Genomic DNA, 15,884 nt, shown 5'->3' with positions numbered 1-15,884 from the left:
ATTTAAAATTTCATGGCCAAACACTGATTTAGAAAAAAATAAAAAAAAATTGACAAAAGAAATCTTTTCTTATGGCGAAACGGGTCCTCATGTGAGACAGAATATGGAATAAGAGTACATCTCTACATGTATTTGTAAATCAAACTAACCTTACGACATTTCCAAGTTTGACGGTTATGATGAAGAAGCTCACGCCATTACCATAGACCCTCACATAATCAATCCCATCTCAAATATTCAAATTAAAATGCAAAACCCCACTAATCTATATACTCTATTAAAAGTACGAAAGCCCTTAGCGAAATGTCGTTCGTCTTTTTTACCCTTTTAAAATAGAGTTCACACTAAACAAAATAGTTACTTAATTATTCTCCTTGCTAATATTTAAGTGTATAATCAAATTTATTATTTTAAATTTTTTTATTTGAATTAATTAAGAAGTCCTTATATTTAGGACTTTAAATAATTAAAAATTACCTAGATTGTTTCCAAGGAAATACCATAATTTACTGTAGTGCATATTTCCGTCAACTAGATGAAAAGGACTTTTTTTGGTTAAAAAAATGTTTATTACACAATTTGACTTTAAAATAAGAATTAGCTTTGAAATTCGTCTCTTACCTAATAGGCTCCATCACACACCTATAGTTAAATACTACTCAGCAATGAATATTTACCTTTTAGCTACATAATTTATTTGTCATATTTTTTTTATTTCTTTAGTTACCCTGTCTAGAATATATTTACTTAGACAATTATTTTCATCCTAAGTTAAAATGAAATAAGGATAAATAATAAATTACTAAGCTATCAAAAAAAAAATGCTGACTAAATAGGATCAGTATTTGTCATTTTCAAGAGCTTATAATTTTTTTAAAAAAATTATAACTCAAATACATTATTTAATAATATTTATATAATTTATAAAGTTTATACTTATTGATATAAGATATATAGCCTAAAACGCCAGCCTAAGACTAGTCTAATTAAAAATGGTACCGGAGTGAATTACTCCTAGATAGATAGAATTTTAAAACGACACAATCTGGTCTTCCCTCTCTCTCCTCCCTCGCCGCCGACATCGCAACGGTTCGCCGGCGCCGGTATCTTCCATAAACAGACAACAATCACTCCGTTAAGCTACATGCTCTGCTTCTCCGTTTATTAACCAACGATCAATTGCCTTGTACAGATTTTTGTTCAGTTATTCGATTCATCAACTGTAGGTATTGATCGGGTTTCTAAGTGAAACTTTGCCTCATTCACTATCTAATTTAATTCGTTCTTGTACCCTCTGTGTGTGTGTGTGTATTCTAAGTATGTATAGTTCAAGTCGAGGTCTGTCCTTATACAACATCGATCCTTGCTTTTACTATTTTCTCTACTGCCGTTTAGATAACTTGGGAGATATTTAGAGAACGTAGTAAGTGAATTTGTTTTGGTTTTAACTCCATTGCTTAGTGTGCCATAAAGTCTTGAATCACAATCTGCGTAAATTTTTAGTATATGAAATGAGTGGTGCAATGCAAGGCGATTCTGTGTTTGACAAAGTGAATGCTTGATTGTCTTACTCCCATAAAAAATATAATAAGTAAATAGTTAGCTTGATTGTGATTCTGGACTAAGTTGTGGCCTATTGTTGTCTTTATATTGTGTGTTTGGGGCTCAATGTTGTTCCTTTTGTTTTGGAACTCATTAGCTAATGAGAAGATTCTATATAATCCTTGAGTGGATTTATATGGAAATATATGGTCTATAAATAATTAAGTAGAAGCCAAAAGCAATTTCATTGAATACTCATATTAGTATTGGAAAAGGATCGGGCATAGAGGATACCCATAGCCAACCAAAATAGTTTGTGATTGCGGCGTTGTTATTGTTGTTACTCGTTGCCTTTGAAACAAAAGGCCCAAAGGAATGGCATTCTTGGCACTTCCTGTATTTCTTATCTTTGTATTATTAAATTTAAACTGACTGCTCCTCATAAGTTTCTTTCCCCTATGTGTTGAACACTTGAATTCTGTATGTTACTAATGTTAGAGCGTGCTTAACGAGCACTCACATTTTTCCTGTCACAGGAATTCAAGATGATTGGATCTTTTCTCACTAGAGGGCTTGTGTGAGTTTGAAAATATCCCATCATAAAGTTTTGAACATTAGTAGTCCTAGTTTCCCAAATCATGATCCTTCCTTTTCCTTGTGCAGGCTGGTCTTTGGTTATGCTTATCCTGCTTATGAGTGCTTTAAAACTGTGGAAATGAATAAACCTAATATTCAGGAACTTCGCTTTTGGTGCCAGTATTGGTATATTGCAGCACTTGCTCTTTAGACCTCTAAAGTATCTTCTCATGAATGTCACCTATAACTTCATTATTCCTCCTAATTTTGCAGCACTCGCTCTTTAGACCTCAAAAGTATCTTCTCATGAATGTTGCCTGTAACTTCGTCATTCCTCCTAATTTTCAGGATCTTAGTTGCTGTATTGACAGTTTGTGAGAGGTTTGGTGATGCTTTTGTTTCATGGTAATCATAGTAAAGTTTTAGCTGTTCATATAAACTAGTGTTAAACCGAACTAGTGTTAACCCTTTTGTTATGCTTTGAAGGGTTCCAATGTACAGCGAAGCTAAGTTGGCATTCTTCATATACTTGTGGTGCCCCAAAACTAAGGTATCCACACATATCCTCTCCTACTTGAAAGAAATTTCAATCTTTGACTAGTTCTGCTGGCCATCTTCTCCTAATTGTCTTGTCTTCGCATAAAATTATTGCAGGGAACAACATATGTCTATGATTCCTTCTTTAGACCCGTAGTGTTAAGGCATGAGACTGATATTGATCGTAGTTTGTTGGAATTGAGGACAAGAGCAGGAGATATGGCATTGCTATACTGGCAGAATGCTGCTAGCTATGTGCAGACGAGGATTTTTGATATATTGCAATATATTGCTTCTCAGTCAACTCCTCGCGCAACTCAGGTTTTCATTAATGTGTCTCAGAGTTGATCTTCCTATCTCAATCATGTGCTGTCTTTGAGTCATGCTATTTACGTAAAATGGTGTTAGTAGCTTGACATCTGAAATCTTATTTTCCTTAGGAGCACAAATTTGCTTGTCCAGTTATACAAATGACTTTGCTGTTTATTAAATCATATGGTTTTAGTAGCTTCACACCTGAGATCTTATTTGTTTGCCTATGTTTATTGCATGCATTTTGTTGCCTATCTATCATGACCTCCCACCTGCAATCTTCTCTCCACAATTGTATTGCTGGAATTTAACTCCTGTGTTAGAGGGTCAATTGTGAGTTTTTTTCTTGAATTGCAGCCACAGAGGCAAAGCAGTAGAGGTTGCCAGCGCACAGTAACACCACCAAAACATAGATCAGCTGCCCCAACAACACGGGTACAGACTGAAGAACAAGCATCTCCTGCTTCTACTGAATCTTCAAGTGAAAATGAAGCAGACGCAATAGAAGTGCTGAAGCCCTCACAACCGCCTCCAGTAGCTGCCCCTGCCGCCTCCTTAAATGCACAAAAAGCAACTCCAAGTGAAGCCCTCGCTCAAACTACCAAAGCTTCGAGTTCCAGCGAAACTCAAGTGGTGCAGATTGATCGAGTGCCTTCCTCGGACAATCGAAGTGCAAAACCTCCTGTTGAGATAGTGATGGAGGAAGCAGTTCGAATAACACGTGCCAGATCAAGGAAGACACGGCTTGCACCCAATCCTTGACTTGTCGCATCCGGTCCTTACACATGTAAGTTTGAAAATCTGGGTGGTGGGTAAAACGATGCTCTTTAGGATAGCGAGTTCAATGTACAGGTCATGTCTTCTTACATTGAGTACTGAAGGAGTCCATGATTTTTTTGCATGGATTGAGAAGTATGAGGGGGTCAAGTTGGGAGGGGCCACCGGACGCAATTACCATTCATGATGAACTATGCAAAATCCAAATTTAAGTACTTTTGTTAGGTGCTTAGTGATTTAGATGTTAATTCATACTTAATTCATTTTCTGGGGAAACTTCCAGTTTGCTGCTCCTGCTCTGGCAATGATCATGAGCCGATGAAACTTTCAGCTTCGTAGAGAGTTACTGTAAATTCAGATACATTGTACGTTGTCTTGGGATGAGATTTTAACTACTTAATTGTAATTGGGTTACTGAATTCTGAATCCGATTGCGGTAAAAATTTTGCTGTCTGTACAAGTTGGTACTTTTCTCTTTTCCTCGTCTCACTTGAGTTGGAAGCTCAGTGGACTAAACAAAAAAAAAAAAAAAGTGCTGTGGACCAGGTTTGTTCAGGAGTGCTCTCTTCGCAGGTGTAATTGTTGAGCACTGGATTGGTGGTAGCATATCTGATGCTGGTCTTCTTAGGAACTGTTGAAGCTAATAATTTCTTATTTGTTGCGTGTGTAACGAAATTTAGAAGGTAACCCGTGAGACTAATAATACATGAAATTTCATTGAACCAAGTACCAAGAATAATGTATTCAGTCCATAATAACCATCAAAAATTAAGAATGCTGCTGTAGAGTATTGGAGCCCGTTTGGCTTAGCTGATTCAAAGTATCTGATAAGCATCAAATGCTGAAAAGTACTTTTAAATGCTGAAAATGATTTAATAAATAAGCAGATATGTGTTTAGATTTAAGTGTTGAAACCGATAATAAACAGTTAAGTGTTTAGTAAAGAGGTGATGATAAGCATTTTCTTGGAATGTGTAATGACTTAAATGCCCCTTAAAACTATTTAATAAATATATACGTAACTATACAAGATTTTTGATTCTAAACTAATGAAGTATAAATTAACTTATGGATTTACTTTTAGTTCAAAATTGATTAGATTAAGTATATATTATTTTAGCAATAATGAGCTAAAGTACAATAATGAGATGATTATTACTGCGTTGTTGCTCATTACAAACACAATGCAATTAAAAATGGATAATTTAGTTCATATTCATAATAAAACTTTGAATGGTGGAAAACAATAACGTTTCAAAGAGATGAAGAAATCGACTAACAAAAGATAGAACTTTTCTTACTCAAATCAATTTGATTGATTTAATATTGAAGGTAAAGTGCTTTTTGTTGTTCATGTCTACGGTGGATAATGTTTCTGGGAAAGAAGCCCGGGAAGATGGCAGGGAAGTAAAGAATAGAGTTAAGAGCTTTATTTCATTAAATGTATTTTCGAATTATAAAATAATATTATGGATAAAATAGTAAAAGTCTTGGTCAAACTAAAAGTACTTATAATTTAAGAAGTCGGGGATGACCAGCTTATAGTTTATGGCTTATAATACTTGACTTATAAACACTTTTGATGCTTTCCAAATGCGTAAGTAAGCCAAAAAGTACTTATAAGCTAATTTGACCGACTTATAAACTTAGCCAAACACCATCTTATTCAGAAAGTTAGAAATTTAAGAAATGTCCATGATGACTTAAGTTGTACTTTAATCAAATGTATTGTCCTTACCAAGTAAAGATCATCTCTCAAAACCTTTTTGACTTATTTCCTTAGGCTGATTTTACTAAGATTAAGATAAAAATAAAATTGTGGGCATATTTAGTTTTATTATGAAAACGCCCTAATTGGTTTTAGCTCTTTTTTTTTTCTACCTTCGATACCTCAAAGAAATTTACGACTAATATTTCCTTTTATGTCCAAAAATAGTAGTTGTAATTATAAGGCTTCCTTCAAATTTCAAGCGTAGAAATGGAAAACTCGAAGGTGTCCTTTTTTTGTTTAGCTTCAGAGATCAATCAAGAAAACATGATAATTTCTTAATATTTTCTTTGTTTTGATCATAATCCTACTTTGCTTTTCAGTAACAACTTGATTAACTTTTGAAATGATTTGACACTCGACCTTGTTGGAACCTAGCTACTTTCGGACAAAAAGAAAGGCTATAGCTATGGCATTTTCAAAGAAAGGCCATTTATGCATGTAGATGGACAAAATTCCTATAACTAAACCTGAAACTGTAACTAACTCTTATGATCAGTTTTTACTCGCGTTGGGCCGGATTAATCTGAATTGCACCGCGAAATGTTTGTACCAAGACTTTTTTTATTTTTATTCCTAGGCTCGAACCCGAGATTTTGACTAAAAATGAAAAGAATTAATATCCATCACACCACAAATAGTATAATTAGTTCTTATTAGTTAATTGAGTGAATACGAGAGAAAAAGAGGATAATCATGATACTCCGAAAATTTAATTGCAAGCATCCCAATTTTCACAGATCGGATGTTATGTCAAAAACACCAGTCAATCAACATAACGTGATATGCAATTACCTTATATATGTAACTATCACGTATAGTACTCCTAGTAAGAATTCAGGTAGCATCTTGCGACAAACACGTACGTCCAAAAAGCTTCTCATCTTATTAGCTATATATACAACGATACACATAGGCAAATTAAATTACACGAGTGATCATCATAGCAAGCATATTTAGACAGGAGAGTATTCGTAAATGTAAAGTCTAATATTTATACATATTTGTTAAAGTCCTTATATATATTCAGGGGCACTTGCGCTTGCCACCATGGGTTGTCATGGCAAAGTAGCAGGGGCACAGCTCTAGGTTACCGGAAGTGCCAGGTGGCGCGCAGTTACAACGCGCGCAGCAAGTCCCACATGCTCTCTTGCATATTTTCTGCCTCGACGCCAGACGGCATCTTGCCTCACAGGCTGCTCCACAATCTGCACATTTCGTTAAAGAAAACTCAAGACTCAGAGAAGGAAAGAATAAATTAAGTAGCTTATATGGATACCTAATTTAGGGGTATAAGAACTCTTTGTTGCATCCTTGTTCACCTGAATGATCAAGTTTCATGAGCAGACGTTAGTAACCATACGGAATTTCTATCATTTTTAAAGCATGCAAAAAAGAAAAGAAAAAACGTAGTATCATAAAAATATTTCAACAGTCATAAGCTAATTAAAAAATACCACCACTTGGTTGTCAGCTTCCACAAGATGAACAACTAGTAGAGAGAAAAACACCATAGCAACAAGAATCAGTTTGGAGATAGCCATGGCTAATAGCTCTCGAAGTCCTTGCTACTTAGCTGAAGTAACTTTTTGCACTATAGTTCAAGCTTAAAACCATCCACTTATATAGAGAGAGAAAGTGAGCAACAGCTGTAAACAGCTGGAAAAATTAAAAATTATTTTGTTATTCCTTTCTTTGACGTGGCAATAACCTAAATAGGGGCATTAGCGGAGACAGGGAAAGGATATGCATTTCCCTTGATCTTATATATAGAAGTAAAATAATTCTTTGCATACCAGAAAGTTCCAATTGTTATAAACAAGTAATCTTAAGATCAACTTTATCTTGATTAAAAGATTAATGTTTACATATTCTTTGAAAAATTACTACTCCTATAATCTATCGGCTGCTTTATTATTCCATAATATAATAGTATCAATATTATTGGAAACTAGGGGCTGTCTCAGACTGAACCAATTAAACACAAGAACTGGACAACTCAAGTTAATGTACTGCTGGCATTGTCTTTTGGATTGTTACTGTGCGGTCTGATCAATTTGATTTAGACATTTGTTTTAATTTTCTACACACAATTAATGCACGACTCTGTTAACTACTATAGGTTAATTACAAACACTATAGGCACAGTCATATCTAAAAGAGGTCGACCATAAATTCCATTAAATAGTTCAACAAATTAACGGACTGGCTCGGCTTGAAAAATGAGAAGATTTATATAAGTTATCCTATATGTTTCGCCCATTTTGTGAAAATCAAGTTAGGTACGATCATGTCTTTTGCCAAGTTATCTTAATTATTACTCGCTCCATTTATTTTTACTTGTTCATTATACTAAAAAGACATTATTATTTTTACTTGTCAATTTTAGCAACTCAAGAGAAAGATAAAATTCTTTTTCCTTGTTTTACCCTTAATTATTATTAACTATTTATTCCCCAGATAATCATTTGCCAGTACACTTTATAAAATATTATACAATAATTATTATGGATAAACTTGTAAAATATATATTTCATTTATTTTTTCTTAAAGAAAGTGCAAAGTTAAAAATGAACAACTAAAAGTGAACGGAGGGAATATAAAGAGTTAACTTTACTTATGACTTATGACTTATGACTTATGAGTAGGCAAGGTGCTATATCCATCTATATTGTGAAAGAAATTTACACTATGTTTTTTTATCTTAATCTCACCCATCGAAGCTTGGATGTGCTTGTATACATATAAGAAAAGAAAGGAGGCAACTTTTTACACTGTTAACACAATTTAGCTACATATATCAAGTTGTTTTATTCAAGGTATCACACTTGCCATGAAAAAAGTTTACCTTGAAAATGGTAATTACAATTAGATTTAATTTTGTGGTTCTAAAAATATGTGATCTGTTTTTATGCTAGTTATTAGGCGATAGACGCTAAGTACGAGATTAGAAAATAAGATAAGAACTTGAAAATAGTGTGTTTTAAGCAAACCGAGCGGATGAGAATCGGGGCCTCGAGCCTGATTATTCGGGGCCTCGAGGTCGGATTTGATAACGAGCTATGGGCAGCCGATGAAGGGCTAACATTGTTGAGAGCTTTGATGAAGGCTCTTTGTGGTCAATAATGAGCAATAAATGAAGAACAACAGATGGAACACAACAAATGTAAGCAATAAATGTAAGTAATGATATCAAGAAAATATGTTTAAGTTAGAAAGTAGAGAGAATGTTCTTATATTTAATCGTTGTAAGTCAGATCTCTACAAAATGACAAGGGTCCCCTTTATATACTAGGGGAATCCCAATGTAGTACATGTGCATTTATTACAAAGATATATGGCTGGTACAACCATTTAATGCCACGATACGGGCTTGAACTAACCTAATAGTCTTGGTCAGCTTTAGTCTTGTGCCTTGGGAATCTCCTACTCGTTCATCATAGCCGTCGATTTACTCTGCCCCGAGGTCGAGCATAAAGGACCCTCAGGTTCGAACCTCGAACTGGACTCGAGCCTTTCGAAAATGGGCTGCGGGATATCATAATAATCACAAAATCGGGCTTTCCGATTTTAGCCGTATACAGATAGTCCCCACGTTTCTTAGAATGAAAATGACAAGAAACGATTTTGACACCGATCTCCTTGAGCCTCTTGTGGTGACATCATGCTTATGACGTAAGCCTTTATGATAATCGAGATGTCCCATCCGTACATCTTTCCATAAGCATTCAATGTAGCACCGGTTTATTTTCTCAAATCGATAATATCGCTGCCGAGCCGCCTCCCCAAAAAGCATTTATTGCGCCCTGTCGATGCATTTCCCAAATGAGTTGATTGTGCCATCGGTTACATTGCCATCTTTCTATAAATGGAAGCTTCCTTGAATCAAGACTTCATTCAGTCGTTCTACAACATCCTTTAACTCATTTCTTCTCTTCATCCTCATCCAACTCTATCTCCCATGTTTGAAGCCCGTGGCCATAAGGTCACACGACAGTATTCTCGCCAGTTATGTTGTGGACCTTTCTCAAAGCTTTCCCCTATTGAGTGGGATCGCACCGGTTTATTGTTGTTGTTGTTGTTGTTGGCCCGAAATAATGAGAGAGAAATCTCAAATTATCTTTGTATCAGAGGATATGTGGACCATAGACTGCTGCTCACTTCTTTTAACTTCCACCTGGTGTGGTGCTTCACTTCTTTTGCTTTTCGTGGAGTGAGGTGATGACATCTACTAACTTTTGCATCCCACACCAGTGCAACGTCTCAAGAAGTGGCTTCCCAATAGTAGTGCTGGCGAGACCCATACTCGCCAAATTTTTTACCCACCACTTCTTCATCTTTTTCTGCTTCTTCATCTTTTTCTGCTTCTTCTTCATCCTTGAAGATGCCGTTTGGAAGATCGAGATGAGGCCCCCGAGGAAATGGTTCTCGAAGAAATTGCTTCCGAGGATGTATTCTCGAGAGTAGTTTAGACTTTTAGCTGCTATGTTTTGCTTCTTTATATCTGTGTAAGGACCCTCAGTGGGCTTTTGTAATCATGTGTAAGGACCCTTCATGGGCTTTTTGTAATCATCGCTCATTAATACAAAGATGTTTCTTTAATTTGTCTATGATTTATGCTGGATTTCCTTTTATTTGCATTTATGAAGAATCTGAGTACATGACCCCCACCGATCGGTCTAAATACCAAGGCCTGGTGTAGGTATTCCCTCGGTTCCTGATTGACTAATATGATATTCCGTGGGACCCTTTGCCATTCCTAGGACTGAGCCCTGATTGAATTGATACAAACTTAGGCCACCGGAACCCCCGACTTCGGATTGAGTGAGAATAGGGCTTCGAATTTTAGAATGAAACTTAGCCTTTAGGCCTTGTTGATAGTCCTCGAGGGAGAATTTGCTCAAACACTTAAGAATAAAGATAGCCCTAAGACTTTTACAGACAGTCCACAAGTGAGAGTTAGCTCGAGCTCGGGTGGCCTAAAAAACTTGATTTGAACTTAGAGTGAAGATAGCCCTAGGGCGTTATTGATAGACCCCAGATGAGGATACGCCCGAACTCGGATGGCCCCTGAACTAGACTAATCGAGTGGGTGTGTAACTTGATCTGAAGGTGAAAAATAGCTCTAAGGCTTTATTAGTAATTCTCGAGTGAGAACTGGCTCGGGCTCAGGTAGTTCGAGGGCCAAAGAATTAGGTGGATGACTCATACTTGTAATAGTAGAAACACTCGAGATAGGGTACCACTTTGAGGTTAGGTTTATACGAATAAATCCTTAGAGCTTATTTTTAATTTTGACAGAGATCCTCGAAATAGGGTACCATCTCGAGGCTTAGAGTGATATTGATGGCTCCTTAGAGCCTATTTTCATTTTGACATAGATCCTCGAGATCGGGTACCATCTCGAGGCCAGGTTGATGCGGGGGTTTCTGAACCCTCGAACGTCGTGCGCCAATGTTAATCGTACGACATGGTTATGAAATGATCGAGGTGATCCTGTCGGTACATCTTCCCGAAAGTGATAACGGTAAAGTCGGAATTAATTGGCCTTGTAGGGTAAACGGACAGTCGTCGCTTGCTCTATATATGAGTTTATTTCCTTCTTTTCTGAGGATTTCACTATTTTGAACTGCTACCCTTTTTCATAGAGTTCTTCTTCCTTGTGTCAGCTTCTCCGTCATTTTAATTCAAAGTTTTCGCCCGAGTTTTCGTCTTCCTTCTCTTGTTTTATTATAGCCATGGCTGCTACACCTAAATCCGTTTTCCAAGAAGAGGAGGGTTCCGCTTCTTCTTTCCGCTCAATCGGTGGTACACCGCCAGTGCCTGGTAAGCCAATCTCAAGACGCTCTATCTTGAGGAAGGACCTTTCGCTAGAGAGGCCTCCCAATGTCGAAGGTCATCGGGATCATGCATCAAGGTTTACTTCGTCAATAAGAGAGTAACACCTCGAGGCAGTGAGAAGAGACTGTCGATGGGGAGAAAAAGTGGTACTGCAGGTACCCTCTCCGGAAGAGAACATCATGGCTCATACAGAGGGGTTTTTGAATGTATACACATACCCCTTCACGTTGGGCCCTCTCGATAGAGTCGTGCTTGACTTCTGTCAAAGATATCGGGCTACCCTGGCATAGGTTCACCCATCGTTCTAGAGAATAGCGCTAATGATGAGGTTCTTTGCGGAAGAAGCCGAGCTCGAGTTCACCCTTAGCCATCTCATCAGATTGTACCGACCCTTTCATTGTCGAGGCCTGATAGCTTTACGATGCCGATCCACCAGGCCCTTCGTTGTCGATGATGAAGAAGAAGGGGTCCGAGGGTGGATAAATTGATTCATCTGAGTAAGGACTACCGACGTTATCCCCATTGAGTTCCTACCATTTCCTGAGGTATGGAATGCCACTCGTAAGTGGTACACTTGCATTTTTATCATTTTTGCTCATGGTGGAGACGGATTCCGTGAAGACGCTTTTCTTTTTATTTTTGCAATAATCCCGTGGATGCCATATGAGGTTCCCAACCTAGCAGATTGGGCTTGGAAGCTGGCTGCCCGCTCAACCTATGACAGACATAAGTGGCGAGATCTATCCAAGGGTAAGTGGAAGGCAAAACACCACGGTACGTCCTGTGTGGTTTGCTTTCTTTGGAGGGTACTCTGTGCATACTAACTCCGTCATCGCAGGTATTGGAGAATTTCCTGAGGTGAGATCGTGCTCCCTCGTAGAGGAGGGGGGGTCGTCGGCCTCATGAACGAGGAATAATAACAAACGGGAGTAACCCTCGCAGGGCGAAGGTGCTCATAACAAGACAAGTCCTGCCCAAAGAAGATGTATCTGTTGATCCTACGTCATCTGAGGTTCCTAGCCTTGGAAAAGTGGATCCTCCTTTGCCGTCGTCTTCTTTTCCCGTCGAAGGTACAGGGTGTTCGAGACCGAGGGCTGCCCAGGCCAAGTGGGGTCTCGAGCGATCACGTTCCTATTGAGAGCGGTTCTACCAGGGACGATGAGACCAGGCCAGTAGGTGTACGTTCGACCTATATAGATAGGCCAGTAGATGAGACCAGGCCAGTAGTTGTAGAGCAAGATAGAGGATCTCGAACGCCTTTGGGGCGAGGTTGTCCAGGCCAAGTATGAGTGTAACGGGATAAGGGCTCAGATAAATGCCCATGTTGCGGCCAAGAAGAATGCTTTGGCCAAGGTTTCTGCCCTCGAGGTGCAGTTTCGGAATGCCCGTAAAAATAGCTTGGTTTAGACGAGCAGGATTGTAAATCTCGAATCTGACCTTTTGTAGATGAAGGTCGAGGTTGTGGACACCCAGGCTAAAGCTGAAGAGATTTGGGCTAAGGCCGGCAAGAAAGCGGCCGTCTATTTAAAAGACGCTGCCGAAGCTCGAACTAAGTTAAGAGGGGCTTCTGATCGAGAGAGCAGAAGCAATGAATATGCCCGGTGTAAATCTCAAAGGGAAACCCTCGAAGAGATCCATGCTAGGGGCTTCGATCTCTCGGAATAGATAGCTCAGGCTAAGGTGGATGAATATGATGCCAGATTCCTCGTATTTGATACCGAAGACAGTAGAGAAGAGGCCGATGGGGCTGTAGTCCCCGAGGAGATAATAGACTAGGCTTTTTCCTTTTTGATTCCTTGTACAGTGTTCTTAGAGAATTTTGTAAGTGTAGCCTGGCATTGTTTCATACATGCGTATATGCAAAGAAACCTTTCGGTTTTATCCTTCCATGAATTTTTGTTTGTGCATACCCTCCTTCGTCTTGAATTTTGACATTTTGTCAATGATTAGCCAGACGAATTGGCCTTTGATAAAAAACCCTTAGGTTTGTAATTTGGCCCTGGGGCTTGTTAGGCTGGCTCGTAGGCTCTTACGCGCAAGGTCGACCTTCGACATAGGCTGGCGACAACGGCTCTTATGTGTTTGTCCTTGGGCATTTTTAGTTAACTATTTCGGGCTCGATCTCTGAGTCGGATTTCGACTTGAGCTCATTGACCCTTAAGCTTTTGAATTTTAAGCTGGCCCTTAGGATTTTATGTGTTGGGTCGGTACGACCCCTGATTTAAAGCTGGCGATAGTGGCTCTTACGCATTGGGTCGGTACGACCTTTGATTTAAAGCTGGCGACAGTGGCTCTTACGCATTGGGTCGGTACGACCTCTTATGTGGGCTTTATTTTCCCTCGTTAAAGACTTTTTGAAGTTTTTTGTTTGCCCGACTCTTCGACGGCTCAATAAGAACCTCGATTGTGAGCCATTATGTAGCGATAAATGAGCACCTCAGGAGGTTTCGCTCGACGACTGAGTTGTTTCGAAGCCCATTGTTTGGAGCTGATATGATCGAAGCTCTTTTGCTTATAATGAGGGTAGCCTGATTAACCAATTCTTTTCAAAGTAATTGAAGGCCTGTGATTTTATAGCGACGGTCGGGCGTCCCCGAGTCGCGTTAATTTGGCTGGTATAACTTTGTGACCGTAATCATTGTGTTTGGCTGGAGCCTTTCAGTCCCCGAGTGAAGTAGTTTCAGTGTCTATATCGAGGGTATGCCTTTTTAAGGGTCTTATAAATTCGGATATATAGCCTTAACTTTTAAGGTTGAGATTTATGACTTTTGTAAGGTCTTATAAATTTGAACATGCCTTATTTGAGGTCTTACAAATAGGTTACTTGGTACTAGTATAGTTCATGCATTTCTTGAGGTCTTAAAGATTTGGTATTGCCTTATGAAGGTCTTAATGCCTCGAGGTTGCCCGCTTGGGGTCTTACAACCTTGGGTTTTCGGCATATTGATGAGGTGACAGTTGACGACAGTCCCCGTGCCGTCGAAAGTTTTTTTTGCTCTGGAACCGTTCTTTTTAAACTTGGTGTTGCCTCATTGAGGACCTAGGAGTTCGAAGTTCCCAACTCGGAGGTCTTACCGCTTCGAGTTTTTGACGTCAGTCCCCGAGTGTTCGGGAAATTCCTGGCTCTAGAGCTGTTTCTTGTAAAAAATAGTGGACTCCTTTGAGGCGTAAAGCGTTTTGATGGAGGTAAAAGTATTCTTTGATTACTTGGCACAAGTATATACGTTTTTGCCGTTAAGGGCTCAATTATTCTATACGGACATGGTTCGTTCGACCGTTTGGCCCGATACATAATTTTCCTACTAACACCCTTTTCGGCTCATCTTAACCTCTTCGAGAAGGTGATCTTCCAGAGGGATGCCCCCCAGTGTTCGAGGTTGATTGAAGAGAAGCCTTGAACACTTGTGAAATTTTCCTTAGGTAGCATATAGATATTGCCTCATTAAAAACCTTGTCGGTAAAACCCTTCTTGGGATAACCCGATCGAAGGAAAAGAGTGCAACGTATGCTTTGAAACCTTAAGGTCTTCGAGATGGATCACGCTTCGACTGTTCTGATCGGGCACCTGCACAAAGGTTAGTGTAAGATGTAAATAAAAAGGGAGATGGTTATACCTTAGTGGCGATGGCGCTTTGAGCCTCGATATGCCTTCAATATTTGCTCCGAGGATGCGGCACGATCCTTTGCTTGTTTTATTCAGGTATAGCCGAGAACGTGTCTCGTTAGTGCTATTTCACCGTTTGCTTATTCTTTGTCTCCTTCGATGTCGAAGGCGTCGATGCCGGCACTACGTCGTGCACTGCGAACATCTCTCTTGTTGTGTGCTATTCTCTGTACTCAGTTTTTATTCCATCCTTTGTCAAAAACTTCATCATTTGATGAAGGGTTGATGGTAATGCTCTCATGCAGTGTATCCATGGCCTTCCGAACAAAGTGTTGTACCTCATATCTCCTTCGATGACATGGATTTGGCATTTTGGGTCGTGCCAGCCACGTTGATTGGGAAGGTGATTTCCCCTTTCATTGTTCCACTCGCCATGTTGAATCCGTTGAGGACTCTAGAGGCGGGCATGATTTGGTCAAGCAGTCCGAGCTGCTCCACCACCCTCGACCTGATAATGTTGGCCGAGCTACCTGGATCCACAAGTACACGTTTAATTTGAAATGTATTCACAAGAAAAGAGATTACCAGTGCGTCGTGATGAGGTTGAGACATGGTCTTGATGTCCTTGTCGCTGAACGCGAGAGCGTCCTCGAGTATGTAACTTCGAGTTTGCTTTTCCCTGGTGATGGATATTTTTGTTCTTCTGATAGAGGGCTCCCGTGGGATGTCAATTCCTCCCATGATCATGTGGATGACATGTTGCGGTTCATCTATTTCATTCTTCCTGTTTGTCTATTTTTCCCGAAACTGATTTTTGGCTTGGTCGCTAAGGAACTCTCAGAGGTTCCCTTTGTTGAGTAGCCTGGACACTTTTTCTCGGAGCATTCTGCAATCTTCAGTCCTATGACCGTGTGTGCCATGAAATTT

At 39.1% G+C, this 15,884-nt stretch overlaps 2 protein-coding genes across 4 annotated transcripts; one reads left to right on the top strand and one right to left on the bottom strand.

Annotated features, from left to right (window-relative positions):
* The first annotated feature begins 973 nt into the window (after positions 1 to 973).
* On the top strand, positions 974 to 4,196 carry LOC107813155 (putative HVA22-like protein g). 2 transcript variants are annotated; one of them, XM_016638377.2, is made up of 7 exons: positions 974 to 1,226; positions 2,079 to 2,119; positions 2,206 to 2,304; positions 2,467 to 2,523; positions 2,605 to 2,668; positions 2,773 to 2,976; positions 3,325 to 4,196. In XM_016638377.2, the coding sequence occupies exons 2-7, from the start codon at positions 2,088 to 2,090 to the stop codon at positions 3,727 to 3,729; spliced, it is 861 nt and encodes a 286-aa protein (XP_016493863.1). In that variant the 5' UTR covers positions 974 to 1,226; positions 2,079 to 2,087; the 3' UTR covers positions 3,730 to 4,196. The 2 variants fall into 2 exon arrangements, with proteins under 2 accessions (XP_016493863.1, XP_016493864.1); XM_016638378.2 differs by having other exon boundaries at positions 980 to 1,222.
* Positions 4,197 to 6,379: 2,183 nt separating this feature from the next.
* Positions 6,380 to 7,124, bottom strand: LOC107813154 (gibberellin-regulated protein 1-like). 2 transcript variants are annotated; one of them, XM_016638375.2, is made up of 3 exons: positions 6,970 to 7,124; positions 6,792 to 6,834; positions 6,380 to 6,720 (listed from the first exon to the last, which is right to left on the bottom strand). In XM_016638375.2, the coding sequence occupies exons 1-3, from the start codon at positions 7,054 to 7,056 to the stop codon at positions 6,539 to 6,541; spliced, it is 312 nt and encodes a 103-aa protein (XP_016493861.1). In that variant the 5' UTR covers positions 7,057 to 7,124; the 3' UTR covers positions 6,380 to 6,538. The 2 variants fall into 2 exon arrangements, with proteins under 2 accessions (XP_016493861.1, XP_016493862.1); XM_016638376.2 differs by having other exon boundaries at positions 6,973 to 7,124.
* Between the last annotated feature and the right edge of the window lie 8,760 nt (positions 7,125 to 15,884).

This window comes from Nicotiana tabacum, chromosome 20 (assembly GCF_000715075.1).
Source record: "Nicotiana tabacum cultivar K326 chromosome 20, ASM71507v2, whole genome shotgun sequence".
In the NCBI taxonomy this organism is placed as follows: Eukaryota; Viridiplantae; Streptophyta; class Magnoliopsida; order Solanales; family Solanaceae; genus Nicotiana; species Nicotiana tabacum.
Note: the sequence above shows the minus strand (reverse complement) of the source record. Positions and strands in the feature narration are given on the sequence as shown.